The sequence below is a fragment of the Bubalus bubalis genome, chromosome 10 (genome assembly GCF_019923935.1).
Source record: "Bubalus bubalis isolate 160015118507 breed Murrah chromosome 10, NDDB_SH_1, whole genome shotgun sequence".
NCBI lineage: Eukaryota > Metazoa > Chordata > Mammalia > Artiodactyla > Bovidae > Bubalus > Bubalus bubalis.
Window position 1 is genome coordinate 94,199,827 of NC_059166.1, and position 15,968 is coordinate 94,215,794.

Below are 15,968 nucleotides of genomic sequence, written 5' to 3' on the forward strand. Positions count from 1 at the left end.
TGCCAACTGTGGTTGTGGCCACACAGCAGCCATGAGTGACGAGCAGGGTGAGCTCCATTATGCAAGCAAGGAATGAAGACCTAGAGCCTACAGCTAGAAGCAAGAAACACAACAGACAGACAGAGAGATGGATGGGGGACAGGGCAGGCGGGAGGAAGAAAGAAAAAATACAGAGGAAAGAAAAACCAGGTGCTCTCGTGTTCTTTCCCAAACTCTCAGGACCACTGCCCACCCCCTCCACTAAGCACCCGAGCAGAAAACCACCACCTGCCATCTGGATTAGTCCTCCAGTCCCGCTCATCCATAAACTATGCATTCACACATGTTCTACAAGGCCAGAGTCCAAACCCCTTAACTAGACTGCAAGGTGCCCTGCCTGCCCCCTCCCCTCGACCCGGCACCACCTGTCTAGGCACACTTGACTCCCTGGGAGCCAGCTCTCTGGTCTGCTGCTCCGGCCACCAGGGATCGCTGCTTCGCTGCTCCCTCTGCTGGAAGCCCACACACCTCTAGGGGACCCCCGCCCTGCCCCCTCCTGGACGCACCCCTGGTCTTCCCGTTTGCGCCCGCCAGGACGCTGCACTCCTGCAAACACTGGCACGTGTGTCCAGTGACGATGCCGTTACTTATGGGTGTTCTTTGTGCAACTGAAGTTCTCTGAGACGGACGTTGTTCCTACTTTGTTCACCATCTTCAACATCTGGCATTCAACAGGTCTCGATAAATGTTTTAGTTGAGGAAAACAGGACAAGAGTGTCTCAGAGACAAACACAAAAGGAGGCTTACATCAGTAGCTGCCACAGTCCTCAGAAAGGGCTCTGGCTTATTCACTCTCTTCTCTGAACTCTCATGCAAGTTATCTACACTCATTGTGAAACTCAGAATATACTTTGTAACTAGATGATAATTTCATTTCACTACATTCCAGTACTTTTACAGAGAGAAGACAAGACTCTGACCTAGAAAATGGCACTGGGAATCGGCGTTGGGAAATGTGGTTGTCGTGTCTGACTGTCCCTCTATTCCCCACCCTTCTCTCTGCCCCATCTATGACCTCCTTCAGGAGTAAATGAGCTATCACCCTTCCTTCAACTATTCTTAAGCCCAGAAGGTCTTCTCAAGGCCACCACCAAAGTCAACTGTATGCAAAGAAACTCCCCAAGCAATCCAAGTGTACAAACCCACCTACTACAAAAGGAAAACCAACGGGGCAGATGGAAAACAGGTTTCCAATTGCCATGTTCCAGCAAAAGGTGAACAAATACACACTGAAAAGATACCGAGTGTTATAAAAATGCCAGGATGATTATTTGAAGGGCATAAGGCAAACTGCTCCTTTTGTCTTTCCAAGAAAAGGCCACGTCATTTCCTTGAGGATTGTGCTGCTGCCGCCGTCACTGCTGCTCAGTCCTGAAGTCCCGTCCCGCTCTCTGCGGCTCGTGGACGGCAGCACGCCAGTCTCCTCTGTCCTCCACCACCTCCCACAGTTGCTCAAATTCAAGTCGCTGACTCAGTGATGCTATCTATGTCATCCTCTGTCATCCCCTGCCTCCTCCTGCCTTCAATCTAAATGAAAATCTGCTGCTCTAAAACAACTGACGAGGACCTTATGGATTAACCGTAATACATGCCTTAAACCAGTTTTAGAGATTTTTGACTATATATTTTAAGTGGAGATTTTAATCACAGCAGTTCTCAAATGACTGTCTCATGATCTTTCAGCATCCTGTGAGGCTTAGGTTTTTCAGGAGTTGAGAAATCATCTAAAAAATATAGTTTTCAAAGTAAATTACCTTCCATGGCATGTGTCAGATATAAATACATTTACTGAACTAATAAATAAATCATACAAAAGAAATCACCAATTAAACTCGTCAGTAGGGGAGTTAAAAGACTGACAAACTTAAGTACCCAGAGTCACCAAATACACAGAAGCAGCCTGAATTTTAATTTACTAACTTTAAAATCACTGGATAAGACACTAAGAAATGCAGAATTCTGGAGAAATTTCAAACAGAAATCCATTAATCGCCACATCAGTCACCTGGAAGCCCATAACTTAAAAGGGCTGACTAAAACGTGGTGATATTAACCCAACAGACCTCAAACACTGTGCCCGCACGCTGAAGCCACTGCTCCTGGACTCTCTACTCCTGCGGGTCTCCTCCTCCGCCCAACACAAGCCTCGTGGCGGCTCCTACATATAAAGCACTCAGTAACACAGACCGCTATGGAAAACACCACAGGCAACACCTTGTTTAACTCTCCTAAGAGTACCGTAAAAAGCAGACACCATGACCATTTCTATTGCACAGAAGAAACTAAAACTGTAACAAAAAAGAAGTAACAACAACTCCAACTTGAACCTGCGTATTTAACAGTAATCTTAAGTCACCACTCGATAATTTATCATCTAACTTTTTCATTCCTATCTAGAAGGATATCTAAAATGGATTGTAATGCATACAGTTTTAAAATTATTGCTCATTTATCCTAATGAACTGTATAATCATCAGTTAATTGTAAACAGTGGTTGCTGCTCAGTTGCTATGTCAGGTCTAACTCTGTGACCCATGGACTGCAGCACACCAGGCTTCCCTGTCCTTCACCATCTCCTGGAGCTTGCTCAAACTCATGTCCATTGAGTTGGTGGTGCCATCCAACCATCTCATCCTCTGTCGTCCCCTTCTCCTCCTGCCCTCAATCCTTCCCAGCAATAGTCTTTTCTAATGAGTCAGTTTAATAAAATTAAAAATGCTAACTCGTTTTTATTATAGCACAATTCAGAAACGTTATTTCCACAACAATTTCAAAGTTGAAATAATGGATTAATTTCACTTTCATTGCACTAAATTCTAGTCTTCATACATACATGTGTGTAAACACATATAACATACATACATATGACAACATAAGTTAGAATTTTGCTGTTTTTAAACTTTTATATAATACTCAATTTCAATACTTCAAACTCAAGAAGGCAAAGTGGTTGTCTGAGGAGGTTTTACAAATAACTGAGGAAAGAAGAGAAGCAAAAAGCAAGGGAGAAAGGGAAAGATACACCCAACTGAATGCAGAGTTCCAGAGAACAGCAAGGAGAGATAAGCCTTCTTCAATGAACAATACAAAGAAATAAGAGGAAAACAACGGAATGGGAAAGACTAGGGATCTCTTCAAGAAAATTGGAGATATCAAAGGAACATTTCATGTAAGGATGGGCCATGATAAAGGAAAGAAATGGAAAGACCTAACAGAGGCAAAAGAGATAAAGAAGAGGTGGCAAGAATACACAGAAGAACTGTACAAAAAAAGTCTTAATGACCCAGGCAACCAGAGTGGTGTGGTCACTCACCTAGAGCCAGAAATCCTAGAGTGTGAAGTCAAAGGGGCCTTAGGAAGCACTACTACCAATGAAGCTAGTGAAGGTGATGGATTGCAGCTGGGCTATTTCAAATCCTAAAAGATGATGTTATTGAAGTACTGCAGTCAATATGTCAATATATTTGAAAAACCCAGCAGTCACCATGGGACTGGAAAAGTCAGCCTGCATGCCCAAAGAAGGGCAGTGCTAAACAATGTCAAACTACTAGCCAACTGCGCTCACTTCCCATTCCAATACGGTTATGCTCAAAATCCCTCAAGCCAGGTTCCAGCAGTACTTGAATCCAAAACTCCTAGATATACAGGCTGGGTTTAGAAAGGCAGAGGGACCAGAGATCAAATTGCCAATATCTGGTGGATCACAGAGAAAGCAAGGGAATTCCAGAAAAACATTTACTTCTGTTTCATTGACTGCGTTGAAGCCTTTGACTGTGTGTACCATAACAAACTGTAGAAAATTCTTAAAGAGATGAGAATACCAGATCATCTTACCTGTCTCCTGAGAAACCTGTATGTGGGTCAAAAAGCAACAGTTAGAACCTCACATGAACAACTGACTGGTTCAAAACTGAGAAAGGAGTATGACAAGGCTGTCTGTTTCCACCCTGCTTATTTAACTCATATGCAGAGTACATCATGTAAAATGCCGAGCTGGAGGAGTTACAACCTGGAATCAAAACTGCCGGGAGAAATAACAACCTCAGATATGCAGATAACACCACTCTAATGACAGAAAGTGAAGAGGAACTAAAGAGCCTCTTGATGAAGGTGAAAGAGGAGAGTGAAAAAGCTGGCTTAAAATGCGACATTTAAAAAACAAAGATCATGGTATCACTTCATGGCAAATAGAAGGAGAAACGTGGAAACAGTGACAGATTTTAATTTCTAGGGCTCCAAAATCACTGCAGCCACAAAATTAAAAGAGCTGCTGCTGGAAAAGAGCAAACAATATGTGAAAACTCAACCTCATCTATTCAAGACCTGCTAAAGGGATTTCTCTGATGATCCAGAGGTTAAGACTTCGCTTTCCAATGCAGAGGGTTCGGGTTTGATCCTCGGTCAGGGAGACAAGATCCTGCACACCTCAGGGTCAAAAAAAAAAAAAAAAAAAAACGGAACATAAAACAGAAGCAGTACTGTAATAAATTCAACAAGGATTTAAAAAATGGTCTACATAAAAAATGGTCTAAAAAAAAACTCTTTTAAAAAAACCTGTTATTCAAAAAAAAAAAAAGACCTAAATCGCCTAAGAACTCGTCAGTATTGCCAGCTGTGGTGCACCACGGGTTACGGGGAGTGAAGGGCGGACGACAGGGCAGGTTTCTTTTTTTTTTTTTTTTACTGTAATCTTTCTTATTTATGGCTTCAGCCAGGCCACGTGTGGCATGTGGAATCTTAGGTCAGCAACTTGGGATCAAATCTGTGCCCACTGCACTGAGAACAAAGAATCTTAACAACTGGACCGCCAGGGAAGTACCCAAGACAATTTTCTGTACTTAAAGTCCTTCAAATGTCCCCTATCACTCATCCATAAAAGAACAGCAGGGAGGGCAGGTTTATTCTGCATACCTGTGGTAGAATTCTAAGACAGCCACCAAAACCCCTACATACCCTGGATTCTAAAATGAGTTCTTAAAATTTCAAATGAAAATATATTACTTACATTTTAGAGTTTGTCCTGTGTTTCCCCCACAATGCTACAGGTAAAGTTAATTTCATGGACATTATCAACATCTCTATTTTGTCCATTTCTACCTCTTTCAAAGATTTCCTTTTCTATATCCACCAGAAATGCAGCCCAAACTCTATCAAGAGTACCTCTGCTCCAAAATATACATATTTGATTGAATTTTTTAGTATATTGCTTCTCCACATGTACCAAAAAGGAAAATCAGCTTATTTGCAAAATGAGATGAAATTACTGTCTCTAAATTGCCTGACAGATGACTTACCCACAAAATTAATGGCTTATAGCTTTATGATTAATCTAGGAATCAAAGACCCCCTCCCCTCAAAAAAGGACTGCAACAATACAGACAACTAGCCTTAAATGGTATTTAACTGGGATAAAAAAATTTATCAAAAAAGAAACTTAAAAACAAACAGTAATAAAACATATTTGATCACTACAGCAAGGTCTCAACTATTAGGGAACAAATGCTTGATAATAACCAATCAAAAGGCTACGTTTTCAGACTCATTTTGTGCAGGAACAAGGTCAACAAAAGCTTGTCTGATACTGAACACTTCACATTAAAGAGGCATTTATCTATTAGCGCCTGCTCCTCAGGCACTCAAGCTTCAAAGCACTTTCCCAGTAAAAACCATCTGGTGCTGCGATTCACGCATGCTAAGTCACTTCAGTGCTGTCCGACTATTTGCAACTCCGGACTGTGGCCCACCAGGCTACTCTGTCCACGGGGGCTCTCCAGGCAAGAACACTGCAATGCGTGGCCATGCCCCACTCCAGGGGATGTTCCCCACCCAGAGATCCTGGTCTCTTACACCTCCTGCACTGGCAGGCAGCTTCCTTACCACTAGCACACCTGGGAAGGTGCTGTGATAAATACAGATAAACAGGAGCAGCACCACGATTTCATCAGAATAATTAATACAAGACTTCCTTGTTGACTGTTTGCAAATACAGTGCAAACAATTGTGTTTTCTATTTTGGACCAAAGTGAGATAAAGCTGTTCAGGAAAAAAAAAATAAAAAGCTGTGTTTTAATAAACATATCTGGTCAGATCCGCCAACGCCCTTAGAAGAAGACAGATTTGCCTTTTCATTTCCACAAACCATAAAATAATTTTCTGTCCTCAATTTTTCAATTAGTATCTTTACACAGATTTCATAAATTAACTTAAATGCCATTTAAGCAGTTATTAGATGCTTACTTGAGAATATGCTCTTTTCTGAATCAAGAGTTCTGCTTTGTGAAAGCTCACTATGTGACAAAAACTCTCAATGTTCAAATTTTTAAAGTATGTAACCAGGACATTTTTACAATAAATAAGTCAAGCCCTATCACATGTTAAAATTTCAAAATATATTCATCAAACATCAACTGGTGATAGAGATGAAGATTTTACTTACATTTGTAATAGCTACAGCATTTTTGTCGTAGTATTTCTTCTTTTCATATTTATCTCTGATGAAAAATTCCACTGCTCTGAAAACAGATAACTTAAGGAAAAGCATGAGTTCAGTGACATGTATACTCCCCTTTATTCACTCCACAAAGCCCAGACTCTAAATTTAATACTCCTACTCCCTAGTCTGTACTTTCCTCACACACTATTTTCACAACTAAATTCTGTAACCTACTTTTCTTTCTGCCAAAGAATCTATCTCATTCAGGAAATCTTCCCAATTCAACAAAACCACTCAGCTAAATTCTAAACAGAAAAGTCATCGTATTTCTCAGTTCCACCACAATCCACAGCCTTTTATCCACGCCCCAACACTAAATTAAGGTTCATTTTGGATTTTCAGTTTAAATAAAGAAACTAACACTCATGTGGTAACCACAGCATACCAGATGCCGTGCTGGTGCGCTATCCACAGTTTTCCTTTAGTCTTTCCTCCATGCAGTTGTGTGCATATTATAATTTCCGTATCACAGAGGAAGAATCAGCAACTTGGAAAGAGTAGACAACTGTGATTTCAACACTTACGTCCTTTCCCGCCACACACGGCTGCCTCTAACTGTATCAGTGAGGATCACTGTATATTAGAAGAATGGCGACACATTTTTTCCTGCAAAGCTTTCTAGAAATGGAAAAGTCAAGAAGCTAAAACCAATGTCAGTACTATTTAATTTTCTGAAGTTGAGTGGACCAGCCTTGTCTGTTGATGGGTGAATCACTTCTAGTGGGATTCAGGAGCTTTGGGTCAGCTGATACAGATGACTTCTCTTACCAGTCAACCGACCACTGTTTTACCATATTCCACTAAAATGGGACTTCTTCCATCAAGGACTCTGAACTTTTTTATTTTTTAGTACCATGAACCCCTTTGACTCCTTTCTGAGATAGTGCTTTTAAATGCATAAAATAAAATACACAGAACTACAAAGGAAATGAATTACACTGAAATACAGACTCTCAGTGGACCCCCAGGTTAAGACAGCGTTCTGTTCAAAGAAAAGCAACCTGAAGCAGTAAAACAGTACATTTTCAGTCAACTGTTCCTTATTGGAAGTTAACAAAGCTCTTTAAACTGACAGTTGAGGCCACAGGTAGTAGCAAGAACTGACAGACAGGGCATTGAGAGAGAGCTCTCAAAGGGCCAGGGAAGGCAAGTAAGACAGGAAAACTAAATGTTCAATTTATCAAGCAAGCTGAATAACTGAAAGCCATTTTTAAAGACAGCTCTCTATCAACTGTGTATATGAAAGGCACTTCACACTGCCTCTTTTTCTCCTCTTAACCTATAGAGGTCTTTTATATTTACAACTAAAGCCAGGCACAAAGAGTTTAAGGAGTTCTCTGGTATTCTACAGTACAAGGGAGGAAGTATTGTGATGACTGGAAACCAGGCACGTCTAGCATCCACCTTTTCAGATGCTACTGGTCACCACAAATTCATTTGTGAATTAGTCATTTAATTTCTGCTAATGATAATAAATGCCTTTTTATCTAGAGAAGGTCAAATGTGGTAGCCTTGAAGACCCTTTCAAGTCAAAGGCCCCAGAGCTGTCAGAAGGCTCATTAGTTAGATATGTGAACATTTTGGCAGTCAGTACCAAAAAATTACCATAACACCCCAAGATTTTCATAAACACAATAACGTTGTTTTATTCCAACTATTTCACATATAAATAAGCTAAATGCTAAGTTCGCACATGATTTTAAATCCATGTTCAATATTACATTTTTCTGTTTTTCTAAGAGGATAAAATGAAAACAATAAAAAAAGCCGGCCCTTTGGATGCATGTGAATATGAACAACTTTTACTGTCAAGACAACTATTTACTGCCACAACAGGAGAGAGAAGAATTTACTTAGATTGATGTCATTTTCACAGTGGATGAAATGAAATACATTTGTGCCGAGTGCATGCTAAGTCGCTTCAGTTGTTTCCAACTCTTTGCAAACCCATGGACTGTAGCCCGCCAGGCTGCAAAACAAGCAAGTTAACGTTCTTACTGCTTAGTCGCTCAGTCATGTCCAACTTTTTGCAACCCCATGGACTGTAGCCCGCCAGGCTCTTCTGTCCATGGGGCTCTCCAGGCAAGAGCAGTGGAGTGGGTTGTCACGCCTGCCTCCAGGGCATCTTCCCAACCCAGAGATGGAACCTGCGTCACCTCTTATGCCTCCTGCACTGACACGCGGGTTCTTGACCACTCGCGCCGCCTGGGAGCCAGGTGAAATATGCTTACTGCTTTTAAAAATTCTATAATATTTTTAAAACAGCAATTATATTTACTTCCAGATATACATATTACATAGTATGTATACAGCTTTTCTTAACTAAAGTCTAAATTCTTAGAGTATAATTTGTATGTTTAAACACCTGGGAGGAGAGTTAACACTGATGTTTCTCCTCCTTAATGACAGAAACAGCAGTCTATTTTGGATATTATTTAAAATATACTACATATTAAAGCTTGAAAACATTATAATACTCTCATTTATGAAGTGTTTATAACAAAGGAAAGATCACTGTTTATGACCAAAGAAAACCCTGATATTAGAGAGAAAATTCATTAAGAACGGTATCAAAAATAATTTAACCACCATTGTAAAACCAAAATTAATTGAAAACTATAATAGTTTTGGAAATACTGAATTTGAAAAAGGCAAACTTTTAAGTACATAATCTTTTAGAGTAAAAAACACTACTAATATCTGATGAAATATGTGAATTTTCAGAAATAACAGATATACATGATATCTTAATTTATACTTAGTGTATTTTAAGTAAGTAATTCAAATATAGCTGAGTGTCACTTCTGTTTATGATTTAAAAAAAAAACCTCTCTGAAGTAGTAAGTAGTAAGCGATTTTTAAAAACTACATCAGATGACAGTTGATCTGTTTATCAAGGACATAAAAAAATAAAAATTAAATCCTTAAGGCAGGACAAAGCACTAGGCTAGTCCTCACAATTAAACATAAAACACTACTTCATAAAACGCAAACAAAGCACGCCACCAAGTGAACTTTCAAAACTCCAGGGGAGTTGCCCGAGTAAGCACTGCGGTTCAGGGAACACACCACATCCTCGGGGGCTCTCAGGTCCTACATGCCTCTTAGACCAAGAATGTATCACGCAGCTCTTGTGTATTTTTGTACAAGGTCTCAAAAGCAACCCAACCCTTAACTGTTCATTCACCTAAAGAAGTAGTGATTTATTCCAGGGGTCAGCAAACTTTTTCTTAAAGGGCCAAATAGCACATATTTTAGGTTTCGTGGGACAGCTGTTCTATGCTGCGATTACTCACTTCTGCCTTTTTAGCTCCAATGTAGCCACAGAAAACTGATAAATGAATAGGTAAGGCTAAGACTCTAATGCTGGGTAGGGTTGGGGGCAGGAGGAAAAGGGGACGACAGAGGATGAAATCGATGGATGACATCACTGACTCGATGGACGTAAGTTTGAGTGAACTCCGAGAGTTGGTGATGGACAGGGAGGCCTGGCGTGCTGCGATTCATGGGGTCGCAAAGAGTCGGACGTGACTGAGTGACTGAACTGAAGGCTATGTTCTAATAAAACTTTATTTACAGAGTCAGGAATTGGCTCCTAGGCCTGCAGTCACGGATTCTCAAATTCTTTTCCAATGCTAGTGGGCTAAGGACACCTTGACTGGATTTATACAGGGTCTCTGTGTCTGCAAACTGGCACTGTAGCAAATGCGAGGGATTCTCGAGAGAAATCTGACAATAATTTTGCATTATATGCTGACCATAGTACTAATTCTCAAAGAGGATGGTCTCCAACATACATCCTCATTTCTGGTACCAGCAGTACTTGCTACTTAACTGGCAGTTATTGTGACCTTGAAGCTTGATCTCTTCATACCTAGCTAAGTGAAAACGGCAAGAATTCTCCATCTCACAAAGTTGTTGGCAGTACTGGGGATAATATATATAAAGCACCCAGCACAGTTCCTAACAAACAGTAAGCATGCAATAAATGAAGTTAGCTTGTATTCTTGTGTAACTTGTCTCAGCTTCCTCACCTTTAAAACAGAGACGATACCAAGACTCACCTCCCAAGATCACAGGAAGAATTAAACATGCTCAGGTGTGGAAAGACCTCAGAACAGGGGGTGGCAGCGAGTGACTGCTGTCTGACACGCAGCTCTTATCATCAACCATCGTGCTCTGACAGGTCTTTAAACACAAGGCCCGTGGCGAGGAGGAAACAGACAACTGCTGCGTCATCAATACTAGGAGAGCTTGCCTATCATCAGCTTTAAATAGACAAGCGAATGAGAAGTAGCTACTAAAGAACCAATAAATCTGGAGACCGGGGAGTACTGATCTTCATTTTCCAGCCTCCAGGTGCCATCTGAGACCAAAGGACTTACTTAAACTGACAGAGACCAAGAGGACAACACCTCTTTTCCCCACAAAAAGAAACCGAACAGTAGCGCTTTCAGATCAAGGTAAGCAATATTATTACTGACAATGTAAGCCTAGGGGGCTGATCTGGGATTTAGTAAACAAACAACTAAACACCCCAGAAGATCCTCCTTGCCACAGTCACAAACCATTCAGCACAGCACACTTCACTGTCAAAACCCTCAACACAGACAGACAGCACCAGACAAGTCCAGAGAAATGGTCACAGCACTGTATATTCTATCTTTCCACAAGTATTTATTTCTATCTTAAGATTTCTTCCTTTCTTTAAAGATGCTATTTAAAAAACAATTAAAGTAACATCTACTCCCAAGAACAAAATCTTCCAGTTTCAGACACACGCCACTGACAGCAGCAAAATTTTCAAAAGCTCCAAGGAGACGCACTGCTGATTAGCTCTGGTGCACGCTGGATCTCATGGAACTGAGGTAATTAAAGTTTTTAGATTAAGACAAAATATCCTAATAACGAAAAGCTTAATGTAAAACTTTATCACTTGTCATGCACCTGCACACGCCACCTAGAATTAACCACATGCCACGTGAGAAATTATACTTTGACAGCAGCTTCTGCCTGACTTTTGTAAACTGTGAAGCTTACAGTGAGAAATCTTGTTATGAGCACAGTGACGTCCCCTACTATGCCAGTTTTACTCAGTTTGGTTCTACTTGCCTCTAGGGATGAGACAACTGTATTTTCCTTAATTCTAAATTTTATTTTTTTAATTAATTTCAATTAATTGGAGGCTAATTACACTATTGTGGTGGTTTTTGCCATCCATGGACATGAATCAGCCACGGGTGTACACATGTGTCCCATCCCAAATCCCCCTCCCTCCCCATCCCACCCCTCCGGTTGTCCCATTGCACCGGTTTCTTGCATCAAACCTGCACTGGCGATCTGTTTCACATATGATAATATACATGTTTCTATGCTATTCTCTCAGATCATCCCACCCTAGGCTTCTCCCACAGAGTCCAAAAGTCTGTTCTTTATATCTGTGTCTCTTTTGCTGTCTCGTGTATAGGGTCATTGCTCCTATCTTTCTAAATTCCATATATATGTGTTAATATACTGTATTGGTGTTTTTCTTTCTTGCTTATTTCACTCTGTATAATAGGCTCCAGTTTCATCCACCTCATTAGAACTGATTCAAATGTATTCTTTCTAATGGCTGAGTAACACTCCATTGTGTATATGTACCACAGCTTTCTTATCCATTCATCTGCTGATGGACATCTAGGTTGCTTCCATGTCCTGGCTATTGTAAACAGTGCTGCGATGAACACTGGGGTACACGTGTCTCTTTCAACTCTGGTTTCCTCCATGTGTATACCCAGCAGTCGGAGAAGGTGATGGCACCCCACTCCAGTACTCTTGCCTGGAAAATCCCACGGATGGAGGAGCCTGGTAGGCTGCAGTCCACGGGGTCACAAACAGTCGGACACAACTGAGCGACTTCCCTTTCCCTATGCCCAGCAGTGGGATTGCTGGGTCATAAGGCAGTTCTATTTCCAGTTTTTTAAGGAATCTCCACACTGTTCTCCATAGTGGTTGTACTAGTTTGCATTCCCACCAACAGTGGAAGAGGGTTCCCTTTTCTCCACACTCTCTCCAGCATTTATTGTTTGTAGGCTTTTTGATAGCAGCCATTCTGACCAGCATGAGATGGTACCTCATTGTGGTTTTGATTTGCATTTCTCTGATAATGAGTGATGTTGAGCATCTTTTCATGTGTTTGTTAGCCATCTGTATGTCTTCTTCGCAGAAATGTCTGTTTAGTTCTTTGGCCCATTTTTTGATTGGGTCATTTATTTTTTTGGTATTGAGCTGCATGAGCTGCTTGTATATTTTTGAGATTAATTCCTTGAAACAACTATACTTAAATCAGTAAAAGTGCAAAGATGTTAGGCTTTTCAAACAGCATTGAGCTTTAGAATGATCCATGAAATAGAGAAAAAGGGACTTGTTTTCTTTAATGAGCTTCCATATTACAAGCTCCAAATCACAGTGTTTCATAATTAAAAGGAGGGATAAAAGCAATGTAGTTGTAATAAGTATAGAGAAAAAAAATTTTTTTAAGACTACAGTATTACATTAGATACAAAAGCTGGTCTCATGATCCAAGAGATGCCATCTTATGGTGTTATCATTAGGAACCATCTATCTCAAGTTTGTCTAGACAAAATCCCTCTTCAAGCTTCTGACAACCTTAGATTATCTTTTTGTAAACAGCAAGACTTTGACAACAAAGGTCCATCTAGTCAAGGCTATGGTTTTTCCAGTAGTCATGTATGGATGTGAGAGTTGGACCATAAAGAAAGCTGAGTGCCGAAGAATTGATGCTTCTGAACTGTGGTGTTGGAGAAGACTCTTGAGAGTCCCTTGGACTGAAAGGAAATCCAACCAGTCCATCCTAAAGGAAATCAACCCTGAATATTCATTGGAAGGACTGATGCTGAAGCTGAAACTCCAATACTTTGGCCACTTGATGTGAAGAACTGACTCATTTGAAAAGACCCTGATGCTGGGAAAGATTGAAGGTGGGAGGAGAAGGGGATGACAGAGGATGAAGTGGTTGGATAGCATCACCGACTCAATGGACATGAGTTTGAGTAGACTCTGGGAGCTGGTGATGGACAAGAAGGCCTGGCGTGTTGCCTTCCATGGGGTTGCAAAGAGTCGGATACGACTGAGCGACTGAACTGAACTGAAACAGCAAGAGGTAAGCACCTCATATGAATATGACCATAATCTCCAAACATTTTACAAGTAAAATTTAACTTGAAAAATCAAATACACATGCTTGAATTAATAGTAGCAAAGAAACACATAATCCAAGAGCCTGACCTGAATCATACCAGGTACGCAAAAGTTGCAATCTTCACCTAGACCTTATGATCCTAGTTGCAAAGAATCCCAAACTACAAGCCTATTTTTAAAAGCCGGCTCAAATGTGACAACAGTGGTTTTACTCAGACCGGCATCGTTAAGTAATATTCAAGTGTCCTTACACAGGAGAGGGAGTCTAGAGGCTTCGGGAAGTTTCTTAAACAGCCTCTTTGAGCATCCCACCCGCTCACTTACAAAGAATAAAAATATGTTCTGAGTTGTTTCCAAAATTAAAAAAGATACTGTATATAAAGTGCCAAACTCAGGGCTTGGCCCACAGCAAACCCTCACTGAGCAGGAAAGCTACTGCAGTTGTTTCCAACACTGTACCTTCACTGTGTCGAAGGTCAAGGACTTACTAGTATCAGATACCGATCAATCCATGATAAAAATCTCTCCTGAAATTTTTAGATAAGGATCAAATATCTAAGGACATATCAACAAAAAATACCAGAAAAAAAATTCACCATCTCACTGTGTTGTAGTGTAGTCGCTAAGTCATGTCCGACTCTTGAGACCGGGGACTGTAGCCTGCCAAGCTCCTGTCTATGGGATTCTTCAGGCAAGAAAACTGGAGAGGGTTGCCATTTCCTTCTCCAGGGGATCTTCTCGAACTAGGGATCAAACGCAGGTCTCCTGCACTGCAGGCGGTCTCCTGCACTGCAGCAGTCTCTTCACACTGCAGGTAGATTCTTTACTGACTGAGCCACCGGGAAAGCACCATCCCATTAATTCTTTACTTCTATTAGGTTCACCATAAAATGGATGGTAATTACTTAAGAAATAGTATTCCTACCCACATGTACCACATGGTGCCCAGAAGGGGGCAGTATAAGTGGATGCCAGAGTCCCATCCTTGCCTGCACACCTTCAGGCCTTTGTCAATTATGGTGATCAGTGAGATACCTTGACGCTACATTCATCCGCCAAATACCACATAAAGGGTACTATTCCAAACTTCAAGACTGTCAAGTAATTTATCACCTGGTATTCAAGAGAAGTCCAAAAAAACAAATTTAAACAAAGCCAATCTCCCCTTCCCCACTGCCCAACACACACACACACTAAAACTTCCATCCAGAAAAGGGAGTTTCTTCAATTTGAGGGATTTTATATGTCAACTTAGACTCAGGGTGAAGAGCAGAAAAAGGAATAAATTAATACAACTAGCAAGCAGTGGTAACCACCACATGGAACACAGATTGCCTGCTCTGTGGGATTCTCCTTCCACCATGCTTTCTTCCTCAAGGTTCAGTCCCATGCCCTCACTTCCAGACGAGAAGGAAAAAGCATTTCCAGGATTCTGAATAAAACCCTCAGAAAAAGCAGAGGCACTGCCCCAGGTAACATAGCTCACCCAAGCATTCTTCCATCACCTACACACGAAGGGGCTCTCCAGTCTACACTGCACCCTCTGCTCTTCCAGAGTCCAGACTCCCATCTCCAGCTTCCAGACGGGCATCTCCATGCATGTCCCACAGACACTTCATCCTGCCCAAGCAGTGTCTTACCGTCTTCCACCTGTAACCTTTGAACCTTCATCTGGTACTGAATTCCTTCTCCCGATGAGTAAGTCTACCTCACTCACAGAACCTTAGCCAAGCTAGAAAACGTGGGGTCATCTCAGTGTCTTCCGCAGAAGGCGAACCAATGTTAACCTACTCCAAATGTCCCTGGCTCCTCAACTCCCTTCCAGTCTCCCCAGCTCCCTCCTGCCCACTCTGAACCCCACTACTAAGTAGTACCTTCATCACTGCTCATTTCAGGGCTGCACTAGGATTCTGCCATGACCCCTCTGACTCCACAACCTCCTCCAACCCCTCTTCCATGTGACAGAAGGTGACGTTTCTAATGTTTCTCCTGCCTCACAGCATTGCAAGCCCTTCAATCCTTTGGGTGAATTAAATCAGGCACTGCTCTATATTCCATCTATAGGCAGTTCTAGATGCCACTGAAAACCTTTCACAATCTGGAATAATAATAAGCTGCCTTTGCCACTTGCCCCACAAAACTTAGATATTATCACATTGAAACTTTAAAATGTCAAGTGTCCTCACACCTTCGTACTTCTGCTCACACAATTTTTATGCCTGAAATACACCAC

General features: G+C 41.2%; 1 protein-coding gene across 5 annotated transcripts in view; it reads right to left on the reverse strand.

Annotated features, from left to right (window-relative positions):
- The window catches only part of SMAP1 (small ArfGAP 1), a 188,141-nt gene that overhangs the window by 80,093 nt on the left and 92,080 nt on the right, over positions 1 to 15,968 (reverse strand). For all 5 annotated transcript variants that reach the window (XM_025294939.3, XM_025294937.3, XM_025294938.3 and 2 more), the window contains exon 4: positions 6,476 to 6,551. In XM_025294939.3, coding sequence (XP_025150724.3) covers positions 6,476 to 6,551 — 76 coding nt within the window. The remainder of the gene's footprint in view (positions 1 to 6,475; positions 6,552 to 15,968) is intronic.